General features: G+C 35.4%; 1 protein-coding gene across 1 annotated transcript in view; it reads right to left on the minus strand.

Annotated features, from left to right (window-relative positions):
- Positions 1-25,987, minus strand: part of LOC107078613 (WAS/WASL-interacting protein family member 3) — a 52,365-nt gene extending 26,378 nt beyond the window's left edge. The window contains exons 1-4 of the mRNA XM_069195058.1: positions 25,914-25,987; positions 25,500-25,600; positions 5,076-5,199; positions 2,557-2,683 (exon numbers count right to left, since the gene is read on the minus strand). Of these exons, the coding sequence (XP_069051159.1) occupies positions 2,557-2,683; positions 5,076-5,162 (214 nt within the window). The 5' untranslated portion in view covers positions 5,163-5,199; positions 25,500-25,600; positions 25,914-25,987. The remainder of the gene's footprint in view (positions 1-2,556; positions 2,684-5,075; positions 5,200-25,499; positions 25,601-25,913) is intronic.
- Positions 25,988-26,992: the final 1,005 nt, after the last annotated feature.

Consider the following 26,992-nt stretch of genomic DNA (forward strand, 5'->3'; position numbering starts at 1 on the left):
CAGTCTGCAGGAAAGGTGGAAAGAATCAACAGAACTCTGAGGGACAGACTGATGAAATATCAGACTGAAAGAACACCGGGGGTAAATGCTTTGCCTGCGGTCTTGTGTAGCCTTCGGGCTGGATCAAACAGAGCTGTGGACTGAGGTCATTTGAGATCATTACAGGCTGACCAATGAAACTCCCAGGAGGGCCAAACTTGGCTACTGGATCGTTGGGTTTGCTAACCAATTTTCAAATAAAGCAGTGCAAGGGGTTCGTGAGCAGGTGCTGGACGCTCCAGTAGAGGGGGGACACGACCTGATACCTAGCTTCACCTGGTATGGCTGAAGAAGATACCCTCCCAGACGTTGCAACCCCGGTGGGAGGGACCATATCAAGTGATACTGACCACCGACTCTGCCATCCAAGTGACAGGACGAGATTGCTAGATCCACGCATTGCAGTTGCTGGTATTTTATACAAGATTTAAAGCTCTCCGTTTTGAGTGCAATAAAACCACCAATCCCCTCCTTAGATACTGTTGCTAACTTAGTCAAGCTTTTTCCAAGTCACTATAGAAACCAATAGAAAAACTGATAAAGTGTTATATTCATAACATAATTTGTCTTACATATTTTTAAGTAACAATATTATTGAATTTAACATTAAAACTAAACAAAGTATTTTTATAGTGAGCTAAATAATAGCCCCAGTGTGTCATGGTTTCTACAGTATCTCTATACTATGCAGGTTAATCAATGTTATTGCTACTTTATTTTTAATATTAATTTAAAATTTGATTTGATTGATTAATTTGACATGTTATGCTGTTTAAAATTATTATAAATATGGCATACATATAATTTATTTTATTATTAGAAGAAGAGTCTTTATTATCCCCAAGGGGTCTGGCATTGGCCTGGAATCAAACCCAGGCCTCCTGCACGGCAGAAAATAATTCTACCACTGAACCACCACTGCGTCACTCTGAATGCACAAGTGCGTATCAGCTCCAACTTACAGTATGCAACCATACAGTAAGTTATTCTTTGAAATTAATTGAAAGTCATTCAGATCACTACTGGCCTCTTTTTTGTTGTTTATATATTTATTTGCTTTTAAATACAATGTTTTTAAAGCCACTGTGTATATTTGTAGTAATCAAAATTCTAAATAAAATTATGTTTTCTAATTACTAATTATAAACAATTACTTATAATCCTGCATATTGCATGTAATTTAAAAATTATATTTCTGTTCGTGTTATACAGTTTTGTGACAAACTGTATAGTATCTTATTTGGAGTAGTGCGTAATCATTGTATTTAATGCAGTTGTTTGTAGAATATGATTAACCCTGGAAAACACTAATGGGATACAAATATTTAATTTTTATTATTAGAAATTGTATTATGTGACAGCCACACGCAGTTGGAGTACATAAAGATTTCACTGAGCCACCTGGCAGTTTCACAGAGTTTTACAGAGTAGTGCAGCCCCACACCAGATCATTTGAAAAAATACTGAATTAAGCAGTGGTGTTCACCATGCCACAGCAGTTGTTGCAGCACACCACCACACATTATAAATGACTGCATCTGTAGTGATACAAAACACAATTGCACTACCTTAGGAGCTTGAATTTAGATACAGCAAAAAAATGCACAAAACATCCAATTGTTTTCCAAACGCTTGCCAAATCACAGTAATTTCAAATTTCAATTTTTTAAACTCTATTAATTTATTTCATTTAAAATTAAGCATTAAGTTCTTTTTTCTTTAATACCATTTAATTTCCTTTTACTAGTAACATATCATAAATTACTGATTAGAGACTCCATCATCAACCATGAACAGACATAATGCTGCGAAAGTGGTATTTACTTATGAACTTCACAAGCTTCCCTCTGTATAACAAATAGCTGTACAGTTCAAGAATCACTGCACCTGCTGTTTGTGCCTGCATAATGCCAATCACTAAGCATGAGTAACATAATGCATTTCAGAAAAGGAATTAAAAGTTTAAATGATTAGAAGTGGTAATAAACCTTTTTAAAGCTGCTTCTCAGAAGGATTAAGAAAGTTCCTCAGAATGTGGTGGAGCCAGATTTGACAGCACAATGTGGAAACTAAGGGCAAACGCATTTAAAACTCAGACCAGGAAGCCCTTCTTAACCAAAGTAGAGATCTGTGGCAAATCTGTAACAAGCCACCTTGTTACAGAGGGTGGGTGGGATCCAGCAAATGAATTAGATGAACTAAATTCCTCTTATTTCTTCTTATTGCTTCCTCTTATTTGCAAAAGTTTACATAAAAGAGGTCAGATGTGGAAAACAGACAGAAGTAAAATATTTCAGTAAGACCCATACAGAACTTATGGCGCATGAGCATGCAAATCTAAGACCACATTTCTGCAATTTGTATCAATCCTTAATCCATGTATATCATCACAAAGAGACAAATAGCAATAAAGATTAAACACTAGCAATAAAATGAAGGAAACGTACACAATAAAACAGCATACTGTAGTAAGCCCTGAATAAATGTAAGTATAAAGAGTATTAAGAATGAACTTACTATCAACTGCTGGTGCACTACGATCATTAATCTGCATCACCTTCTTCAGACGAGCTCCTTTCTGGATGTCTGCCAACAATGCGTTCCTGCCTCTCTGTTCATCATGTTTCAGTTTAGAAGGTGCATCCTGTCAGAACCAGCATTAACATACTTTGTAAGCATTTCAGGAAATTAAAGAAAACGAAGAAAATGAAGGTGAAGAAAAGACCTTAAATCACACATTTAATTTCCTTGTCATTTTTAATTAAACCATTGTACACAATTTAAAGGTCTAGACCAGTGTTTCCCAAAGTAGGATTCACGGCAGAATTTTTTATTTTATCACAGTATTTTTTAGCTGCAGAAAACAATTTAAATTTAATATATGAGAATGGAGTAATGAGAAATATGCTCACATTTTAAATATTATATTTTGTATGATAACAAATGCCTTCAGATTCGTTTGTTTACATTGCATGTGCAGAAGGAGAGAAGTGGGTGATCACCCAAGGTTTATACAACACACACAGATTGGCTCAACCTCAGATAAAGCTGTTAAGTACAGATGCAGCCATTCAAAAAGTGCAGTAAAACCCTGTACTATGTGGATTTAACAGCAGATTAGTGCATTATACCGCAGTACATGATTGGCTGGCCAAAATGACCGACAGCACTCATGGTATACTGGTTGTTAGTGAAACGATTGCTTCATTTAATCTCTTTACTGTGGATGTTAAAATCCACTCGATATTGAATATTAATATGGAATTTTACAACTAAAGGGAAAATTTAGTAGCTGAGCATAAAAAAAAAGAGGAGCATAATGTGTCTTTAGGTCATAAACAATATTAATTTAGGAATATAAACATATTATGTAAACTGTATATGGCCGGTATTGGTAGTTTAAATAAAAAATACATATCAGTATATACTTTCTTCGTAAACATTTTAAGCATCAAAGTCTTTCATTTGGTTACCCGCTGTGGTTATTTTGGAAAAGTTTTTATGTGCTCCTTCTGACTATATAAAACTCAAACTTAACCTTTTCTATGAATACTTACGGTCACTATCGCAGTAAAAACAGCATTCTTTTTAGAATTTGATTAATAGGGAATATAATATGGTATCTAAAGAAATTAAGAATGATATTTAAGAATTAACTTATTTGCATATAGCTCTAATTATTACCATAGTCCACTTTCTTTGTAAACATCTGCAAAAATTGGACTCATTCACCTGCGATTGCTTGGAAACATTTTGCCTACCCTTTTCAGGTATAGCTTAAGTTGTCAAGTGATGCGGTGGTGTAATGGCTTTTGCCTCAAATTACCTTTGCCCGAAAAGGGGTACACTGAAAAGACTAAAATCTCAAAAGGGGTACGCGATTACTGAAAGTTTGGGAAACACTGGTCTAGACCAAAGTACTAGAACTTTACTTCAAATAGTCCTTGGTGCTGAAAAGCAACTTCAGTAAAAGACAGGCTGTTCAACCTTAAGAGGGAATAAAAAATTAAGAGGGAATAAAGAATCCCTAATTTTATCTTTTCATGTTTAATTAAATTCTGTTGCAGCTGTTTGCTGCACAAACAGTGCAGGAAAATAACTAATTAATTTCTGTTGCAAAGCATTCAGGGCTGAAAAGAATGGAACATCTGCATCTATTATAAAAAAAGTTAATGAAATCTTGCACAACATTTTTAATTGTTACACTGAACCAACTAAATGGTAGCTACTATGATGCAATTAGACCAAGAGATATTCTTTGCTTACATTAATATCTCAAATTTCTAATGCAAGACACATCAAAATTAAATGCCCCAAATATCTGAGCTTGTTTTTCCAATTTCAGAGTCAAGCGTCATGGGAATGAAATATGTGCTATCTCTTCTCAGCAGTGAAATTTTACCTCTGAATAAATAATGTAAAGAATGCTCTGTGACATGCTAACATATACTATGTCAAACAGAGAGCAAGTGTGCAAAGAGAATGCTTTACCAGGCAGAAAAAATGGTTTCATTGATAATTTTAACTGCTTATAAAATATATTATTTTTTAAAGAGAATGTACATTTTAGCAAATGGACAGAATCCATAAGCTTAAATGATATCGTTGTTGTTCTTATTACTTATTTGCTTCACAGATACCCTTATCCAAGGAAGCCTACAATACATACATAAAATATACTTGCACAATACACTTATGAAATTTACAGTAACAATCATGATGTACATTCAGCAAGTTAAAAAAAATAAAAATAAGGTCAGCAGACAGCACAAGCACTATACCAGGAAAAATGAATCATGAGATCTTAATCAGGTTACTTACACCAAGTGTTTGTGTCTGGACAACAAGTGCCAACTAAGGCAGCCTATTAGCAGACACACTAAAAAGTAAACACAGTATTGTTTTTTTAATTTTATATTCAAACGACCTTTCAAGCTTTGACATGAAAGTCATCCAAAACTATACAACGTTTAAAGAATTAAGTGATTTGTACAATTAACTTTTACAATTATAGTATAATTATAACAGACACTTACCTGGGAAAGAGGTGGGTGAGGAGGTAGGGGAGTCCCAGACATAGGGGGAGGGGGCCCTGGGGGTGGAGGTGGTGGTGGAACTGGCATTATAGAGATGCCATAAACTGGAGATTGCCCTTCTTATCTACAAGGACAGAAGAATAAATGTCTCATGACAAAACACAAAACAAAATGAGGCAAAAATGGAACTTCTAATTTGATAGCAGGAGCATGAACAGGAAATTAAAAGGCAAAATCAGTAAACTTTACATTTTTTATAAAACAAACTGAACATTTCACCATATCAGCACTTGTATAGCACTTACAAAAAAAATGAATGTTAAGTACTATATTTACGTCATAAACAAATCCATTTTCAAGTATTATATTGTCCCCAAAATGTTCTGATAAGAAAAGATTTCAGATTTAAAGACAAATCTTCCTGTCAATTAAAACAAATAATAAACATTTCTTACTTGTTTGTTAAGTTTTATGTAATATTTTAACATGTTTTATCAAAATCAATATGAAAACCATTCCCTTTACTTATTATTGCATTCATTTTACTCTTGTTTTAGGTGCAAACGGCCCAACATATCTACAGATGCAGCCATTCAAAACAAGCGGGGTATGCTGCAGTATAACACGGTGGGCATGTCGCAGTATACCGCATCATACATAAATTAGATTATGTTAATAGTATCCGGAATCACCTTGTAAAACCGCCAGATGGAGCTAATAAAGGTTAACCTCTCCTGTACAGCATTTGAGCTGTCACCAGAAAACGTCTGTTTCGAATCCCAATCACTGCTGAGGGACAATCTTTATTCAAATAAGAATTTAAGTTGTATACTCTTTAGACTTTTAAATTTAAACAGTGTATTACAGCATGTTAATCATTAAACATTAAAAAGGCGGTATATTTTATAAAAGCAATATTGTTCTGTTGGACAAAAGTACACAACCTACCACCTTTATCATAAATATTTTAATTATGCAGGAATATTTTATGCATCAAAGTCTTTACCGAAGATATTACTAATAGTATTAATAATAAATGACCTCGGACAAGCTGTAAGCTCAAAGTATTACCCTGGTCCACATTCTTTGTAACCGTCTTTGTAAACGAAAAGAGTTTATTTTTTCATTGACAAAAAGTAACACCACAGCATTTAGTTGATCCGATCACGCATTCGTTTCCAATCATACAAAGTAATTCTTGAGAATGTCCGATTCACCATGCCTTTCACATGCTCATAAACTAAATTAATTTAGGAACATAAGCATATTACTGTATGTAAACTGTACTGTATATTGCTAGTCTTGGTAGTTTAAAGAAAAAATACACACCAGTATTCCATTTCTCCCTAAACATTTTAAGCATCAAAGTCTTACATGTTGTTATTTGGGAAACATTTTTACGTGCTCCTTCTGACCATATTAGGATTATATACTTTGTGAAAAGTGATAGTCTTTTAACCTTTTCTGTGAATTCGCTTGTTATCTAACAAATGCATACTTTTAGAATTTGATTAACAGAGAATATAATATGGAATTGCGTATCTAAACAAATTAATAACGATATAATTATATTCATGTACTGTCTGGTGGAATAAACTGAAGAGGTTAGTTAATGCGACACGGAATTATTAAGAATTATCACCTCTTTTTACACTTTTTTTCTCTTTGAGAACAAATGAGAACATTCCACTCAGTGGGCAGTGCATTGTTATCTCAATCACCTGCTAATTCATTTTACACCACTGGACGGCAGGAAAATGTGACTGTACTGTATCTTTACAGAATGTGTGTTTCAATCAATACAGTAATTGATTAAAATCGCAATCGCGTGTTTAATTAAATGCCTTTTTTGATTCACAATCTGAAAATGAAAACCGCGGTAAAATCATCTTGAATTTAAAAAAATGATTTGGGCACGCCTGTAGTATTTTCACGAAACCTCCTAGAGTTGTGAGAACACTTGCTTTGCGTATAAAGTACATTGTGAATGTTTTCAAAGCCTTCACTTTGTCGTTTTTATGCCATTTTTTTTTACCACGCACGAATATTCCTATGTCCATATCTTCGCAAGGGAATCAGTGTGAATTTTAATACTAATTCCCCCTCTACATTCTCAGAGTAGAACAGACTAACCTTTTAATGAAAGACGGTCCACCCCCCACCGACAGGAAAAGTGCCCACAGGCACTTAAACTTAATATGGTCAGTAACAGTAAACAGTAACATGGTCAGAAGGAGCATGTACAAACGTTTCCGAAATAACCACATGTACAGATGCAGCCATTCAAATGGGTGGGGTATTTCGCGGCATACCCCGGTGGGCGTGTCGCAGTGTCACGCGGTGTCACGCGGTATCACGTCATTTGACGTCATGCCAGAAACTATCTGGCGTCACCTTGTAAAACCGCCAGGGGGAGCTTAACCTCTCATGTACAGCATTTGAGCTTTTAATTTTGAACTGTGTATTACAGCATGTTAATCATCAGTCATTAAAATGTTGGTATATTTTATGAAAGCAAGATTGCTCAGTTGGACAAAAGTACACAACCTACCTTTATCAGAAATATTTATGCATCAAAGCCTTTACCGAAGATATTACTAATAGTATTAATAATGGATGACTTTGGACAAGCTGTATACTCAAAGTATAATTTCTTTAGCACATTTGTACAAGCACTTGGAATCTGTCCAAGCCATACTTTGTCAGGCATTTTGTTTTACTTCAATGGGCATAAAAACTTCCTTGCTTTTAACAGGGCATTTCATAATTTCTAATTACAAAAATGATTTAAAATGCTACACTTATCATTCAACTAGAGCTCAAAATGTCACAAGGATCCTCAAGAACACAGCAAAGACTGTATTAAAAGATACTTGTATGTATCAACGCTTTCTTTTCCGTATACCAGATTTTATGGAACCACTTCAGAAGGGTGTCAGCCAGTCAGATTCCAGGAATCGGTACTTTAAAGCAAAAATACACACCGGTATTCCATTTCTCCCTAACGATTTTAAGTTTGCACTGGCTCAAAACCCTCAATGGGTTTTGACGTGCTAATGCGTTGGTTTAACAGTCCTTGGTGTATTTATGCTATATTCACATGTACGGCTAGAATGTTCATAGTCTCCCAATGAAAGGCGGTGCCTTTTGCCGAAGTCGGGAGACATTAGAGGCTTGCCACACCTGGACTGTTAAACCAACGCATTAGCACGTCAAAGCCCATTGAGGGTATTGAGCCAGTATTGGCCATACAGAACATTAAAGTGCCCCTTTTCCATTCAGCGGGTGCCTGAGCCACTGTGTCCTATCTTCTGACAGTCGCCGTTGTGAATGTCTGTAGAGTGTATCTTATTTTTAGTACTATATTTTTGTATTATATTCCCTATTAATCAAACTCTAAGAGTATGTATCGGCTTGTCCCCTCCTCCCGGCCCTCACTGTGTACAGTGGAGCCTCCTGTCCAGCCAGCACATGTCCACAGACATTCACAACAGCGACATATCATAAAACGTTTGCACATATAGTTAAATTATTAGTTGTTTTCAGGAAGTTAAAAAAAACACTTGAATTACTTATCCAGTCTCTCGAAATAAAGTTATTTTTCAAGCAATGCAACAAACGTCGGGCAATGTGTTTTTTTTAATCCAACATTGACAGCCACATCTTAAATCTTGTCAGTCAGGTCTTTTTTTCTCTATTTGAATTGTGGTTTACACATCGCACGAATTTAAAAGCTAAAAAGACAGGTTTCGATTCACATTAGCTGGCGAGCCTTGTTAAGAAAAAAAATAATAATAATGTAACATGCCACTGTTTGTTCATGAACAAAGTTATACTGAGATTTCCTTAGATACGCGATTAAAAAAAAAATAAAACAAATTTTGAATCCCCGGCAGAACACATTCCATAAGAATCAGCGCTTTTACAGTATATATCGCCTTTAAAGGTGGCTTCTCAAAACGCTTTACAGGATAAAAACAACAAGAACAGCAACAACAACAATATTGTATTTCATTGCACTTTGAAAACCAAGTAATAACTTAACTATACGTGCAAACGTTTCATATGTTGCTGTTGTGAATGCCTGTGGAGTGTATCTTATTTGCCTTGAGTCCTGGTTATCTCTCTCCCCCTCTCCCCGTCTCTCCCTGAATTCAATTCAATTCAAGGTGTTTTATTTGCATGACAGATGGGTACAATCAGTGTTGGGTATGTATATTTTGATATTTACACCCGGCACGGCACCGAGGGAGCATCTGCATTTATAACTTAGTTTTTAAAATTAGTCAAGCAATATAAAGCATCTCCTTTTACTTTTAAGTCCCTTAAATACATTGAGCACAGCTTTCTCACCACTTAAGATTGCTTTTTGATACCATCCTTACACAAAGCAGAAACTTTCCGATGACTTACAGTACAAGTGGAAAGATTACAGATTTTAATCGTCTTTAATTTTGTTACGTTATACGTTTTAGGAACGTTTAATCTAAACAAACACCACAAAATTATTCTGGATTGTATTTATGAATGTTATGTTACACCTACAGTAGTTCACTGGTTTAAATACATCGAATGAAGAAAGTTATGTGTAGCACTTTAGATCTTTTTTTCTGAACCAGGGAAAATATGATCATGTTTCTCTATAACAATAATAAAAAACTTTATTTTACATATCACCTTTAAAAGTGGTAGTACCTTTTTTAGTACTATATTTTTGTATTATATTCCCTATTAATCAAACTCTAAGAGTATGTATCGGCTTGTCAGTCAGGTCTTTTTTTCTCTATTTGAATTGTGGTTTACACATCGCACGACTTTAAAAGCTAGAAAGACAGGTTTCGATTCACTTTAGCTGGCGAGCCTTGTTAACAAAAAAAACAGACAATACCCATGGAAGGGGAGGTCAAGCCAGAGAGAGAGTTTTTTACCCTCTGTCTGAAAACCCAAATAACCCGGGGCAGAGACTCCAGGGGGATCATTGCGTGGTACAGAGCGGAGCTCAATCAATTCTTATGGAATGTGTTTTCTTTCTTCTTTTTTCCAGCATGGAATAAACCTGTTATTTGATTCATATGGATGCACGGTTCCACCGGGGATTCAAAACATTTTTTTACTATTTCATTTTTTACTTTGCGCTTTACAACCCTTACTTCGTGCGACTGGAAAAGAATTCGTGATCGGATCAACGAAATGCTTCGTAGAAGGAGGCGCTCTTTTCCTCTAGTCTAACAGTCTGTCCACAAACAAAACATTCCTGTTAGACAAGAGGAATTGAAAAAAAACAATTTTGTCAATGGAAACCGGTGTGTGTGTCTCTCTCTCTGGATGTCCCTCTCACTCTCTGCTGAATGAATAAAAGCATTTTATTAAAAACGCGTTTGTGTTTGTCTGGTATTTACTTTGGTCCCTTTTAACTGTTTTTCGATCTACTGTATTGCTTTGAGATGCCACTTTTAAAGGTGATCTGTAAAATAAAGTTTTTTATAATTGTTATAGAGAAACATGATCAGATTTTCCCTGGTTCAGAAAAAAAGATCTACACATAACTTTCTTAATTCGATGTATTTAAAGCAGTGAACTACTGTAGGTGTAACATGACATTCAGAAATACAATCACGTATTTGACAAATAAAAACAATTACAATCTAATCCTTCCACGTTTGATCCCAAAATCCCAAGAAATATACATCTAAATGGGTAGAAAGCTATGCTGAAAGTTTATTAAGTTACTTGGAAGACAAAGATACTGTATCAATTGATGTTGCATTAGCCTGATTATGATTAAAAAACACATATAATTAAACACGTGTTTGCGATTTAAATCAGAACACGATTTAAATCAATATAAATGTTTATATTGTAACGCATACTGTCCAGCCTCCATTTCTCTATAAAAATTTACTCTATTGCACACACACACAATAGAAGCAGGAAGCAGAAGCAGGGACCGTTGTCAGAAGGGAAGAAGGTGACTATTCATTGTTATCAAAAATGACTTAGAATCGATCATGTTGTGATATTTTGAAATATAAAAGTCAATTGATTGTCCATAATATCGATATTCTATTTTTTCGAAGAAATGTTTGTTAAAAGAAAAGTCCAGCACCAGCTGGATTTGAACACACAACCCGTGAGTTGGTAGTCAGGCACTTAGACCAGTAGGCTACAGGGGAACTTGCATGAAGAGGGAGGCGAAACAGCCCTACACAGCCCTGTCGCAGTACACGAATATAATCATATCGTTATTAAATTCTTTAGATACGCGATTCCATATTATATTCCCTATTAATCAAATTTTAAAAGTATGCTTGTTGACTCCGGTATCTCTTTAGTTAAAGACTTCGATGCTTAAAATGTTTAGGGAGAAATGGAATAATGGTGTGTATTTTTTACTTTAAAGTACCAAGACCAGCCATATACAGTACTGTATGTTTATGTTCCAAAATTAATATCGTTTATGGCCTTCACACGCATTACAGTATGCTCCTATTCTTTTTATGCTCAGCTACTAAGATTTCCCTTCAGTGGTAAAATTCAATTTCTACAACGGGCACAGTAAAGACGTTTACTGTACTGTACAGTAAATCTTTCTACGACAGACCAACGGACCACGAGTGCCCCTGTCGGTCAACCAATCACGTACCGCGGTACCTCGTGTCATCTTGCGTCATGATGCGCGACGCCGCAGCCAATTACCTCCGGTACGTGTCTGTACCGCTCACTTTGAATGGCTGCATCTGTAAGACTCTGATGCTTAAAATGTTTAGGGAGAAAGTGGAATACTGGTGTGTATTTTTTCTTTAAACTACCAATACCAGCCATATACAGTCTGTAACGTAGGGATTTCTATATGTCTTTATTTAGTGGTGACATTAGTGAGAAAGGCTAAACTTTTAGCTTCAGTAACGCGTATGCCATATGGCATACATGTTTGTTTTGGGTTTTGCTTGTTCACATATCTCTCCGTTTTATAAAACAACATGGTTGAAAACTGTTCCAGAGCCACTGTTGTTTCATCAGTGAAAAGTACATCATGAAATGGCTCTCCCTGTTCAATCCACTGGAAAAAAGAAAAGGAGCATAAAGCGTCTGACAGTCATAAACGATATTCATTTAGGAACAGCATCAGAGATATGTTTTTAACTGCACTGCATCTGAGAGAATACCATAGTGTGTTTTTTTTTTTAACTCCCTGGCGGAAACTGCAAATACAACACCCCTCTCTGCGGGAGTGCTGGGTGTGACTAATTAAACCGATTTCACAGGTATTTTCAAAGTAGACGGGGGGGAGATTTCCAGCAATAGACACCTCTCCCCCTCAAAAACCCAGTAAGTACAGTACTTACTAGTTAAGAAAGCTAGGCTCCTCAATGAAATCGCTTTAACATGCTAATGCGTTGGTGTAACAGTCTGGGCGTGGCAAGCTTCTAATGTCAACTCGACTACGGCGAAAGGAACCCTTCTTTCATTGGAAGACAATGAACATATTCTAGCCCTAAATGAATTAATAGCAAACGGTTTACATAAAAGACATTTTTCCAAGAAAGTTTAGCATTTGTCACTAATGAAACCACTTAATTTATTTAAAAATAAAAACGATTACAAACGCCAGCGGAGAGAGAGAACAGGGGAGGGATGTTGGTTTTGCATAAGGGGCGGGGCTATGGAAATTAGGTCTATTTGGAAATGTGGAGTTACATGTTCTGGCTGTTTGTGAATTATCGTTGTTGAGTATGGAGTGTTGAGGTATTGATTTTGTGTAATGCTTTATGTTGAAAATTGAGGTGGATTTTGTTTATAATAAAGAGGATAAACTGGGATGGGAGGAGGGTTTGGATTTGCATAAGGGGCGGGACTATGATAATTGCAGGAATTTGAGAGAGTTTAATGGTTTGATATATTTGATTTTGTATTGTGGTTGTTATCTATGTTTTTGGTTGGTATTATGTTTATATGGTTGTTTTTGTTGGTTGGTCGTTATTATGGTTATTAATAATACGATCTATACTTGAAATCTGAGCCTAAATAAAAAGGAAAAGCAATTTCAGAGAGCAATTACGCTGTGTTTATGTAGAATAAGTGATTAGGTTTATGAGCAATCTAATTACTTATTCGTTTAAAACGCTACATAAAATAAAGTTTATTATTAATTTGCTGGACAGAGTGGTGAACATTATTATGCATAAGACAAAGATAACGATCCTGATCAGTTTAGAAATCTGTGTACGCTGTAATGTTTTTACTTCTTAATTAAACTTTTAAAATATACGTTTTGAATAGAAAGAAATCCTCTTCCTGGTACAGTATGTATAGCAGACCAGCACATCTTTTTTCTCCAATCAGAGGGGTGTCAGATGGTGTCAGCCAATCACCATTCTGAAGCCCTACCGTAATCTCTGGTATAGGGAAACCCCAAAATTCTGTCCCATAGTTTAGACAGAAGATAGATACTTTTATTGATCCAGTGAGGGAAATAAAGTAAATCATTTTCATTTTAGAAAATTATTAAACGCGCAGTTAAAAGCAAAGGAGATTGTCTGTTATAGTGGACATAAAAACAAAAGTTTGCTGGCATTATATCCTAGAAGACACAGACCGGCGCCAGACCAGGAGAATGCCCACAGCATAAAAGAAAATGCCTGATGAACTAGGGATTGGACAGTTTCCAAGTGCTTGTACAATCGATGGAAATGTTCAAATAAATGTGCAAAAGAAATAAACAAAATAATCATTTATTTCTTTATCATATTGGCTAGCTAATGTCCTCTCTTTGCTAGTTAGTGGCTGTGTTTCTGTGTTGGGTAGCAACGGGTGACTGTTCTCAGGCGGAAGATGTAAACAGCTTAATTTTCGGGTTAAATTTTTTTTTAATTAAAATTCATTCTATACAGCAATCGCATATTTGGGTACCGTTTCATAAAACTTTCATGCTTAAAATGTTTAGGGAGAAATGGAAGACTTGTGTGTATTTTTTTTAAACTACCAAGACCAGCCATACACAGTACAGTTTACGTACATACAGTAATGTTTATGTTCCTAAATTAATATCGTTTATGACCTTCAGATGCGTTATGCTCCTCTTCTTTTTATGCTCAGCTACTAAAATTTCCCTTTAGTGGTAAAATCCCATATAAATATTCAAATCTAAGCGGATTAAAATGTGCACAGTAAAGAGATTAAATGATTAAATCTTTTCACTACCAACCAATGCACCACGAGTGCCCCTGTCGGTCATTTTGGCCAGCCAATCACTTACCGCGGTGCCCTGCGATGGCTTGTGGGTAGTTTACCGTACCGCGGGTTTGTACCATGCATTTTGAATGGCTGCATCTGTACCACATTCTAAAAACTAAAGAGACCTTTTTTCAATAACCAAGCTATTGTTATTGTTATCCCCATCTATGAATTGGCTTCATTACTCTGCTCTCCTCCCTACTGATAGCTGATGTGTGGTGAGCGTTCTGGCGCACTATGGCTGCCGTCGCATCATCCAGGTGGATGCTGCACATTGGTGGTGGTTACCTGTAAAGCGCTTTGAGTGGAGTGTCCAGAAAAGCGCTATACAAGTGTAAGCAATTATTAATTATTATTATTATTATTATTATTGTTCACTAGACAAAGACTCTAGACAGAGAATTAGAGTTTGGGTGAATCTGTGAAATACACCCATGACTTGTCTGGATATTCAAAACACAGAACTGAACATTATAACCTGATTGGTGCCTAGTATACTCCACCAAAAACGAAAGTACTGACTACATTTCTAGTAAGAAAATAATGAAAGGCTATGACATAAGAGCCTACGTTAAAACACAGAAAATGCCATACAAGAGCAACAGAAGCAAGAATGGCCTACTTCCATTATAAATGAGCAAAGAACTTTTGATACTTAAAAACACACTAAATTTGAAATATAAATAGCCTAACTGATAATGTAAGATAGCACTTGAAGACACTGTCGCCAGTCTCTTTCAGGTGATCAAACATGCTCAAATGACATCAATGGAAGAATACCATAAACACAAGTATAAACTTGAGTACAGTAGTGTTTACAAATGAGCATGAGACCATGTTATGTTATGAAATGGGGCAATGAAATTACTATGGTGTCAATGACTACTTATTAGAAAGATTATGAAATCACCAGCAGAAAGGAGTCTTAAGAAATAGCACCAGTGGAAATTGTTCCTATTTGATCTCAGAGCTGCTTTCTTGGAAATAGGTGGCCTATTGATTGGCCAAAGACCCAATGAGAAATTCAGTTTCTAAGGATTTATTTCCCAAAAAAGTGAGTATTTTCAAGAATGAACTATCATATCTAAAACAAATTAAGCTAAACTGTTAGGTTTCTCTAGCATAAAGTAAAACAAATAGGGACAATCCTAAGGGTCTTCCGCAACTTAAGTGTATATGCTTTTAAATACAACAACAGTGCCCACAAATGTGTCTGGCAGATACAGAGAAAAACAGCACTCCAGTACTGAAGCATTTGTCTGTGACACTGGTATCTGTGTATTCTATGAAATATTGTATTTTTAATCATAGAATACTTTAAAAAAGACATATTCCACAATACTCCAACTTTGGATGGAAAATGAGAATGCTGACCTTGTTCTCTGTGTCATGGTTCAAGGCTGTCTTTGGGGAGAAATGTGATTAACAATGATTGTCATTGTCTGGGATGGGTGGTACTTCAACTTTACAGATAAGTTGCTGTATAAAACACAGAAAAGTAGCACACTGATTGAAATTTCAGACCTAAAAACAAATATGAAGATTGTACATTATGATTCCCACGCATGCAGTAAAGATAACATCATATTGTTACAAATGGGGGGTTACAAAACTGGAGAAAATCAAATGTTTGATAAAAAGAAAAACATTAACCTAAGGATGACTGGGGAAAAAATACTCTACACAGCATTAGAAAATTTGATCTCCTCTCACATTCATGTCAAATAAAACTTGTTTCCCTTACACTATGAAACTTGTATTCCCCTCTCCCCAGTTTTTTTTTTTAAAGCATGGTACATTCATCCACACGGGAACAAAATTCTCTGTGAACAAGGTATTTAAAATGCAACACCACCAATAAATAATTTGCCTATATTTTCAACAATATTATTTTGTGATTTCAGATTTTAAAAAAGATATAATCATCAGAACATCAGTAATTTTCCACTGTCAGTCGTGAGCTTGGGAAGTCATTCAAAGAAATTGATTTTACAATATAATCTCTGTCGTTCTCATGTTCATTATTAATGTGAAAGGAAGTGTTCCCAACAGATGGGATAGTAAAAATGTAAATTAAAAACACACCTAATTAGAGGTTTATGATAATAGAAAGTACAGCTTTTCTTATCTATTGACACAATTTCTTTCCTACAACACAGCAAATATGTTGCTTGTTTTTTGTTGTTCGCTCTTGTATCAGTATGCATATGATATGCTGAAAATTGGTTTCATTTTAACTTACTGTTTCAGAATCAAAAGATTCAGAAAAAATATGATTTAGGATTTAAGAAATCTTTTATACAAAGTTCTTTCTAATTGAACAATAGTCCACAAATAAATTATCTGCACCTTTTATGAAAAATGGCCTTGATAAGGACTGCATAACTCAGTATTACAAGACTACATATGTATTCAGACCAGTGAACTCAATATTTGGTGGAAGCACCTTTGGCGGCAAATACAGTGGAAAGACTTTCTAAGTAAGTCTACCAAGCTTGCACACCAGCTTGAGGAAATTCAGGACCATTCCTCCTGGGGACTGATTGTGACTGCATTTAAGCCTTTCCACATATTATCAACAGAACGCAAGTCAGGACTTTGCCTGGGCCTCTCGAGGACATTCACTTTTTTATTCTTAATCACTTCAGGATAGCTTTGGCTTTGAGCTTTTGATCATTGCCCTGTTGACACTAATACATTTTAGGTCCCAGTTTTAGGACTGAAGCAGGTTTGCCTCTAGGGTTTGCATGTTCCCATTTGTTTTAATAAGCTTCTCAGTCCTTGCTGATGGGATGCAAAATATTGCCACCACCAACCTTGACAGTACTGATGGTGTTGACCCAGTGTGAGCTTGCATCAGATCTAATGTTTCGTATTTAAAATGTTTCATTTTTCTTTTGCCACATGCCATAGACAATTAGTGCTTCATTGCAAACCCCAAGCAGGATCCAAGATGATTTTTGTTAGTTCCATCCAAGTCTCCTTTGCGGAGTGACCAGAATACTGTTGACTCATAGACATTTTCTCCCATGTCAGCAACCGAACTCTGTAACTCTACCACAATCATAGTTAACATCATGGTGGCATTCTTAATCCAGTTTCTCCTTGCGTGGCTGCTCAGTATGGGGGGACAGCCTTTTGGTGCCTTCCACTTCTTAATTTTACTTTTTTTAATGTTCAAGCTGATATCAGGGGTCTATAGGGAAGCTTCTCCGCACCTATACCTTCATACAATTATTAATGCCTGTGTTGTCTTGGAGCTATTTGGTCTTCGTGGTTAAATCATTGCTTGAAATTCAGTCCCTGACTGAGGGACCTTAACAATATAGGTTTTTTATTGGTAAATCTTGTGAACCACTATTTCTGCAGTGTAGCTCGATGTTATTTTGTGTTCCTACGTTAATTTTAAGTTTCCCAAAGCACACTTACTGTACGCAATCATGACTTTTCAATTTTTATATTTATTATGTATTGTCTTCTTTTGCTTTGTCTTTTTCTTTGAACATTTGGAGTCGATCATTTATATAATAAATACCTTTAATTGCTACATTAATGTGTCATAATTACCAACTTTAAAGCAAAATGTGAAAACTGCAAAAGGGCCTGCACAGCACTGTATATGTACAGATGCAGAAATTAAAAAACACGAGGTACTGTATGCTGTGTCAAAATGCAGGGGCGTGGCACAATATACCACATCATATCACGTTAATTGCAATATAATAATAGTATCCGGAAGCGCCTTGTAAAACTGCCAGGTGGAGCTACAAAAGCTTAAAATCTCATGTACAGCATTTGAGCTGTTGCCAGGAAATACCTGGTCTCGAATCCTGGTCACTGCTGAGGGACAATCTTTTTCCAATTAAGAATTTAAGTTGTATACTCTTTAGAATTTTAATAACTTTAAACTGTGTATTATAGCATGTTAATCATTAAACATTAATGTTTGGCATATTTTATAAAAGCAAGACTGCATTGCATATTTTATAAAAGCAAGCTCAGTTGGACAAAAGTTCACAAACTTCCACTCTCATCATAAATATTTTAATTATGCATAAATATTTTATGCATCAAAGTCTTGAACTTGGTAACTTACATGGGTTCTGGTTTTAACAGGCTTGTTCTTACATTAGCTTATATTGTGTACTTCACAAAAAGTTATTAACATTTTATCTTTTTCACAGAATACATAGTAAGAACACTGCTTGCTGTTATTGTAAAGATAAATGTTGTGTTAAATATGATTTAACATCACTTGATAGTTATACTAATATGGAATTGTGGATGTTTAAGAAACATTTTGACATTCTTTTCTTTAAAAAACTTCTATTGTTCTTGTAGTGGTAATGACCACTGTAATGTAGCGAGCTGCACCCAGGCGGTTCAGAGTGCGATCGGAGCATTACTTTCGGTTTGTTTCTCACAGAGCTGAATGCATAAAAATAGTCCACTATTATAGCTTATTGTGAACATGATGTATCTCTTTCAGGTTTATATGGAAGTTGAGGAAAAAATCTATATTTTGTCTTAATCCAAATGTCAGCAGCCAGTAATCAACCAACAATTTAACTTGGAATTTTTTTTTAACTGTACTATATAGTATACTGCCTGGGATTGAACCCGGTCCGTCAGAGTCATTCAACATTCAGAAAGTGCTCTGTTTTATTAACAGACACTCTGACTCAAACCTCAAATGACTGAAACGTACAGTGATATAGACATGGGTAATGTCATCCCCATTAAACAATGTGCGTATTGCACAAATCCTGCTAAACTAGAAGCAGTGCGGAAGGTAATATACTGTAAATTATTTACTGGAGCTCTGTTGAGTTCAAAGAAGGAAGTCTGTGAAGCCTCCCTGTTTATTGGTACTGTAGCGCCCTTGCCCGGTGGCGAGGAGGAAGTGCACCTAGGCGCTGAGGGTACTGCAAAGCAGGCTGGGAGTTGTAGCCGGGGGGAGTCCGTGGGTCCATACGATGACCAGCAGCTGACCCTGTTCATGTAAATAGACCTAGGTGCGTTTTAAGTGTTCTTTGAAGCTTACTGTGTGTAGAATCTGTTAGCGATTTACGATTTACCAAGCTGAACGTACATCCCCCAGAAAGAGAGAGACAGAGAGAGAGAATTATTGGACAATGTTGTGTGGCTTTGGTGGAATTTCTCTGTCAACTGAAGAGTAATAGAGGAGACAAGTTGTGCATCACCTCTTTTTACAGTTGTAAGAACATACCAATGTTAATGTGACATGGAAGATATTATTAATAACCTTTTAAATCTGAAGCTGTTAACTACTTCACACCTGCATGTTAAGATGATGGTTTCAAAATAAAAAAAACATCAGACCCCTGACTGGATAAGAAAGTCATGATTGTTTTGCAAGAATGTGAAATATTTACTTGTGGCTGCTGCAGTGGAACCCTTTGCAACTGCTGGATAGTTGGGAGCTTTCTTTGACAGCTGACACTCCTCCATATGCTTAAGTAAAAAATTAAAAAAAACCCCAATGTAAACATCATATTTACAATTTGTTGAAAATAAAATGGTTGTAAAGTTATCTAATTCTTTCTCAGTCAAAAACAAGAATTCCACGTAGGGAGCTGTGTAAACATGCGTAGGCAGCAAAAGTAATCATGGCTGAATGAGTCAAATTGATGCAGATGTTTACAAAGAAAGTGGAGTACGGTAATAATTTGAGCTATATGAAAATAAATAAATCCTTAAATATCATTCATTTCCTTAGATATGCCATTCCATATTATATTCCATATTAATCAAATTCTAAAAATAATGCTTTTTTTACTGCAATAAGGAGCGCAAAAATTAGCGTTTAATAAATCGAAGTTTGTGAAAACCGTGACGAATAAAAAGCAATGTTAAAATACAAGCAGCTTGAAATTATTAGTTATTAATAAATCACTTAACTTTGTGATATTTAGAAATACCAACAAATTCAAATTGATGCAGATGTTTACCAAGAAAGTGTACTACTGTAATACTTTGAGCTATACGAGTATAATAATATCGTTATTAATTTCTTTAGATGCATGATTCCATGTTATATTCCCTATTAATCAAATTCTTAAAAGTATGCATTTTTTTTACTGTGGTAACGAGTGCAAGTATTCACAAAAAAGGTTAAAACATAACTTTTTATGAAGCATATAAACTTAATATAGTCAGAAGGAGCACATAAAAACTTTTCCAAAATAACCACAGTATGTAACCAAATGAAAGACTTTGATGCTTAAAATGTTCATGAAGAAAGTGGAATACTGGTGTGTACTGGTTGTATTTAAACTAACAATACCAACCATATACAGTTTACATGTTTATATTCCTAAATTAATATTGTTTATTGACCTACAGACACTTTATGCTGCTCTTCTTTTTATTCTCAGATACCAAAATTTCCCTTTAGTTGTAAAATTCCATATTAATATTAAATATTAAGTGGATTTAAACATGCACAGTAAAGAGATTAAATGAAGCAATCGTTTCACCAACAAATGCACCACGAGTGCCGCCTGTCGGTCATTTTGGCCAGCCAATCACGTACTGTGGTATAATGCGCTAAACTGTAGATAATTTCTCATGGTACGGGATTTTGCCTTGTATTTTGAATGGCTGCATCTGTATATACAGTAGTGTCTCTACATCTGAAAATTTAACATTCAAAAGTTAGCTTAATTGTGATTTGGTCTGGCAGACAGCAGTTTTGAAGGAATGATGGATGAAACAAAACGAAGCAGGATGAATCCGAGCTGAAGGTTGTTTACAACTATTTTAAAATGTTCAAATAGCAGTACAACAGACTAGGATCGTTGAGATGTATCTACCTAGTGAGTGAGCCTCTCCCTGTCCCTTGCCCATGTACCCACTACCCAGCATCTGCATCTCATTGTGCTATTCACAGAGCAAGGAATAGCTGGTGAGCAGGCAGAAAGACGAAGTGCTGGCAGCCACTGGATACAGAGGCTCACTGACAATTTCATTGCCCATTTCATTACAGTAGGGTGTACTAATAATGAAGAGAATGGATTAAATTTGTTCTTTCAACTGATTGCTGTAAGTTTATGATAGCATTTTCTGAAGTGTTATTTAAATTAACTTAAAAACAATGCATTCGTATGTTAATTATCCTATAAAAAGAGCAAAGTCCAATTTTGCTAAGCAAACTATATCCGTGATGAAGAAAAATCTTAAATGCCTGATGAACTATGAAGAACTGCGCAATAATGCTGTTGTTAGGTGTAAAAGAAGCTACAGTTCATACGATAAAGAAAGGTGAAGCTATTAAAGCAGGGGTGCCCAACCAGACGAGGCCTAATACAAGAGGGAAAGCAGCAATCATCACATCGTTCCATGTGAGCCACGTCCTGGCTAGACACATAAAGTAATTCAGGGATCGAGAAGTAATAAAAAAAAAAGCTAAGGCTGCTGACTTGCTGTTGGAGATTTCAAAAACAAACTTTTTTTGGCAAGGTTCAGACAGCTGTTGCCTGAAATCAAAGAGTTTCTTAAGTCATGAATATGCCCAATTAGAGGATGACCAGTGGCCTCTGGATTTAGCATTCCTCACAGACCTGACTGAACTACTAAATGAGCTGAATGTCGAGCTGCAGGGACAAAATAAAAAATATAATCGACATGATCAGCAGTGTCAACACGTTTAAAAAAAAATTACAAGTGTTCTCAAGTAAGCTTCTCAGTGCCAGTGCTCACATTAAGGTAGGATATTATTTTTTCTAAAATGGGGAATATTACTTGTTCACTGTAGCATGAGTCACTTGCTTTAAAAAAAAAATAGCGATGGGTATCATTATTGTACTGATGTGCCCGTCATCTGTTTTTCCTATATCAGTGCTTCAAATTCACACTGGTAGATTGCGCTGGACTGGCAAATGAAAAAGTAGATCTTACATTAAAAAAGGTTAGGCACTCCTGAATTTAAGTGAGTTTAAGACCCAACCTACACTGCCATCATTGCTTAAGGTAAAGGTTAACCAAAAGGTAAACAGCAGGTAAACAAAAGGTAAGCACTAAAAGGTTAAAAAAAAAGCTGTAAATGATCCTGTTTTGCTTTACTGCAGATTAAAAAAACCTCTGAGGGATTTTAATAGTTTGAATCATAACTTCAGTTCCCCTAAAATTATTTAAGTTTATCAACCACAAATTTACCTAACGTGAGGGTTTTAAGGAACATAACCCTCGTGGCTGGCAAGGTTTTACTGTAATGCAATCCACAATTTCTGTATTCTGACACCTGCTGTCCATTAAAAGCAGTGTGGTGGGCATGTGTACTATTTCTGAAATGACAGAGCTAGCACAAATATATTTCAAAACTTTGTTACTCATAAGGATACTCAACATGTGAAAAATAAAACATTTCCACGACATCTTTGTTACCAATTTTCTTATAAAAACATACCAAAATGAAACTTTGTTTATATGACAAGACAACAATACAAAACACATATTACTAAAAAATCATATGCATGAAACATTTGTGAGGAAGACAAAAAATTATCTGTTTTTTTCTTTTAAGAGCAGATGTTTATGATGAAACTGAGCAGATTAATATTTTGCTCACCCCACTCTGATGGCTGGATCTACAAATGGATTTGAATCTTGACATCAAGAGCAATTATCATTTACCATCACAAAAGTTCTTCCTTTTAACAAGTCTGACATATTCCCTTTCTTTTTATCTCCTAAACGAACTTCAATAATCAAGTATGTGCATGTTTTGTGAAAGAACAAATGGTTTTCAAAATAGGTCAGGGATAAATATAAAGTTCTACAAAGTAAAAAAAAGGCAAAAGGACTTAATCTATATATTCAATGCTTATGTAAATGTTACTTTTCCCATTCAGAAAAGGAGCTTTTAATTTAATTAAAAGAGGTTTTTAATAATTGAGGCTTCGATACAGTTTCATAAAAGGTAAAAATCACTGTACTGATTGTATCGTATGTATTTTATTAATATTATTGTATCATTCGTTACACTGTGGCTGTGTGGTCTGTGTTAAGCTGCTGTTGGACTGCAATTTCCCTCAGAGGATCAATAAAGTATCTATTTAATAGTGCAGAGGGGCTCACCTCAAGATTACTGACTGAGTCCACAATGACAGGACAACCAATTGTTGAATTAAAAGAAAATGCACTACAGTTGTTCTGAAAATTTATTCATCTCGTCCAAACCAGCTCAAACTATGTGTTCTCTTGCAGCCCAGTAGCCTTCCACTCTCACCAGTCTCACTTTGTTTGGTCTGCTTATCATTTGGTAGCACACACAAGAGAGCACCAGGGTACTACCTTAATATGTGTGCTCTTCCATTTAAAGGAACTAAATAGACAGTAACACAATTTAATATTGGCTTGACCCTGTAATGACAGTAATGAAATTCACAAGAATAAAGCTTAAATATTTTAATCCAGAAACTGAAATAAGACTAGCCAAAATTCAAACAGCTTCACAACATCAGAATCCATTCAACAGAAACACAACACAAACAAAAACAAATAAATTCTGAAAATTCTCTAATGATGTGCTCCCGTTACAGTATCTGACTGTGAAAACCGATATGGCAACTTCGGTAGACATCTGTTATATGACTGTCACATTCCAAAAGCCTACCTTAAATGCTAATTTCTAAACAAAAAACAAGCAAATGTTTTTTTTTTTATTTCTAGGCTTTACAAAGAAGAATCTTTGTTAGAGATTAAATTATTAATCTAAATTAAATTATACACACAAATGCAAGTGATTACTACTACTACCACAAATACTATATAGAAACCTGATTCGCGCAGGCTGCAACCTATTTTTGCTACCATATGTCTTACAAGAACGTCCTGAATTCAATCTCTATAAAGGTTTTAACTGCAAGAACAAACTACAGTACCTACACAAAATGTTATTGCATACTTAGAAATAACAATGTGCTTGTTTACTAAATGTCACCTGAGCATTTCAATAGGCTTCAGACTCTTAAAACAACTGCAGACCTCATGATTATCTGCACCTCAATGTGTTATTTTCAAAGCAATAAATGTATTTTTGCTGTGTATTACTGTAAATAAATATTTTGTACGTAATAAACATTTATGTTTAATTTGTAAAAGAAATATGTAGATATGAAAATTAAAATTTGTGAGGTGATAATGCAAATGATTGAAGAGAACAAATAACTGGACTGAATTTACCAAGTAGTTTATGGAATAAAAATTCGAATCATTTACATCTTTTTGACTTTTAAATTTATTGTATTCTCTATAGTGTCCATCTGAGGCAAATGCTGTTTTTAAATTATGCTTCATGTATCGGTAACTGTTATAATACTAATACTAATAATAATTTGACACTAATCGCAAGTCAACTAGAAAAAAAAGTCATTAAAATCATTTTTATCCAAGACAGCAATACTCAAAAAAGAGACGAAACTTTTTAACACAAAGATTTCTTCTTAAAAAATCAGAAGACAAAAAAAACGTTTATCTTTGTATAACATGACATATTTTGTGTAGCCAAAACATATATACTGAATCTACTGTATGTAAGTACCACGTCCTGGGAAACGTAATCGTCTGAGAACACAATGCTTCTCCTAACAGTACAACGATACAGCACAAGTTTAGTCTGCACTTTTTTAAACACGTTTAAGTGTTTAGGTTTGGAAGGAGACATGAAGTATAATTGATACAACACCGTCCTTAATATGGGTCAACAATCAAAAGAAAGCTGGGTAAAGGAAATGGCGCATCAAGAAACTAATTAAAAAGGTAGCAATAAAAAATAGAAGAATCGGTCACTTGAGCATAGTATACAGTCAGAAAAACAAAATGAAAAAAATAAACGACAGCTGCAGAAAAGCAACCCACACCACACAAACCAAAACTACTTGCATTTCACGATCATAGAGTTGACAAAATGGAAATAAGGCATGTTAACAGCAATACTGTCTTACTGTTACTTCCTAGTTATACTATGATCAGTAATCAGTAAGTGACCCTGAAGAACAGAACTACTTCATTACACAATTTGTAATGTTAACGTTGATAATAAAACCAGTACTTTACAGCTGTAGAACACTAAGCACTAACGACAGTTAAGGAATTCGTCATTCTTTATTATTTTGCCTGTTTAAATCTTAAGTATACTAGCGAAGAGACAATTAAAACAAACCGTACCTTAAATTTTGGAACCCGTCTCAACAACAGTTTTCTTCAGCTCGTGTCCTCGCTTCTCCTGCGCTGACTGCAGCAAACAACACACCCGCCAGTTCAAACGCCTAACAGTGAGACATGACAACAGTAAAACCGAAAAAAAAGACCCAGGTTTAACTTTGCAAGAACGATAAAGTTTAGGGAAATCAGGACACCACAGCCTATAAGCAGTGCCAAAGTAAAACGACATTTACCTTTCGAGTCACTAAAGTTTACGTAAAACGTCACCAAAAGGTTATCTGACCAATGGACAAAAATAGCCCCGAGCTATTTTACACTTGTTACACACGTAAATAATAAGAATATTTATTCTTTAACAATAAACAAAATTTAGTTTGTAGTTACTATTTTGAAACATTTATATCATATCAGTCTTACGTTGTTCATGAATTTTAAATGTTTCCGCGAAACACTTCACCCTAGACTCCTGTTGTTTCTCCTCTCCACAGAAGATCAATTTCATATATGCAGATAAGGGGGTAGAGCCTAAGCCTCACCTGCTCCACCCAAGCTGTCCTATCAATCAGACTGTCAGCGATAGAGGGACTCGGCTTTACAAAGTACGAAACCTTTGTGTTTCCAGGGAAATACACTTCTCATCATAATTTGGATTATAAATATTTAACAGGAGAGGTGCTCCTGACCTATTCCTTGTTTTATATAGAAAGAAGTTATGCACCGCGTCATCTTTTTTTTTATATTTAGGTCCTAACATAATCTTCCATCATTTGCTGCCCAACAAACTCCGCAAAGATTGTATCTATGGATCTAGCTAAAAGCCTTTTCATGTATGAAATGGTCTTCATACATTCAGTCATATTGCTTTTACTTACTACAAATGCATAAGCTGATGCATACTCTTATCTATCAAGGAGAAAAGTCTGAGCACTCACTTTAATTCATTGAATAGATGTAAGGTGCTTGGTTTAGCAAATGTTTGTAATATTCATGGATTTATACTAATTTTCGAATCCGCTTTATCCAGTACAGGGTCATGGGAGGAGCAGAAGCCTATTCTGCTAACCTACGGGTGCAAGGCGGGATACACCCTGAATGAGGATTCTTGTTCAAAGGAGACACACACACACCATGATCAGTTTTACAGCAGCCAATTAACTAGCCAGTATGTCTTGGGACTATGATTCTAACAATAACATAGAGAAAACGTGCAAACTCCATGTAGATATCACTCAGTTCAGTAACTGAACCCAGGGCCCCAGCGGCAGATGTTTATTCCTTACTATTCAGTTGGGTGCTCTGCCAAAATTAAAATTCACAACACTACTGCTGTACCATAGTGAGATAAGATAGATAGATACTTTATTGATCCTGTGAGGAAAATTGTAGTGCAACAGCAGCTTAACACAGACAACACAGCCACAGTGTCACGAATTATATAATGTAACGCTTACGGCCGACAAGCACTGTGTGTAAGAGCCGGCGTACCAGAGCAGGTG

This window comes from Lepisosteus oculatus, chromosome 10 (assembly GCF_040954835.1).
Source record: "Lepisosteus oculatus isolate fLepOcu1 chromosome 10, fLepOcu1.hap2, whole genome shotgun sequence".
Classification (NCBI taxonomy): domain Eukaryota; kingdom Metazoa; phylum Chordata; class Actinopteri; order Semionotiformes; family Lepisosteidae; genus Lepisosteus; species Lepisosteus oculatus.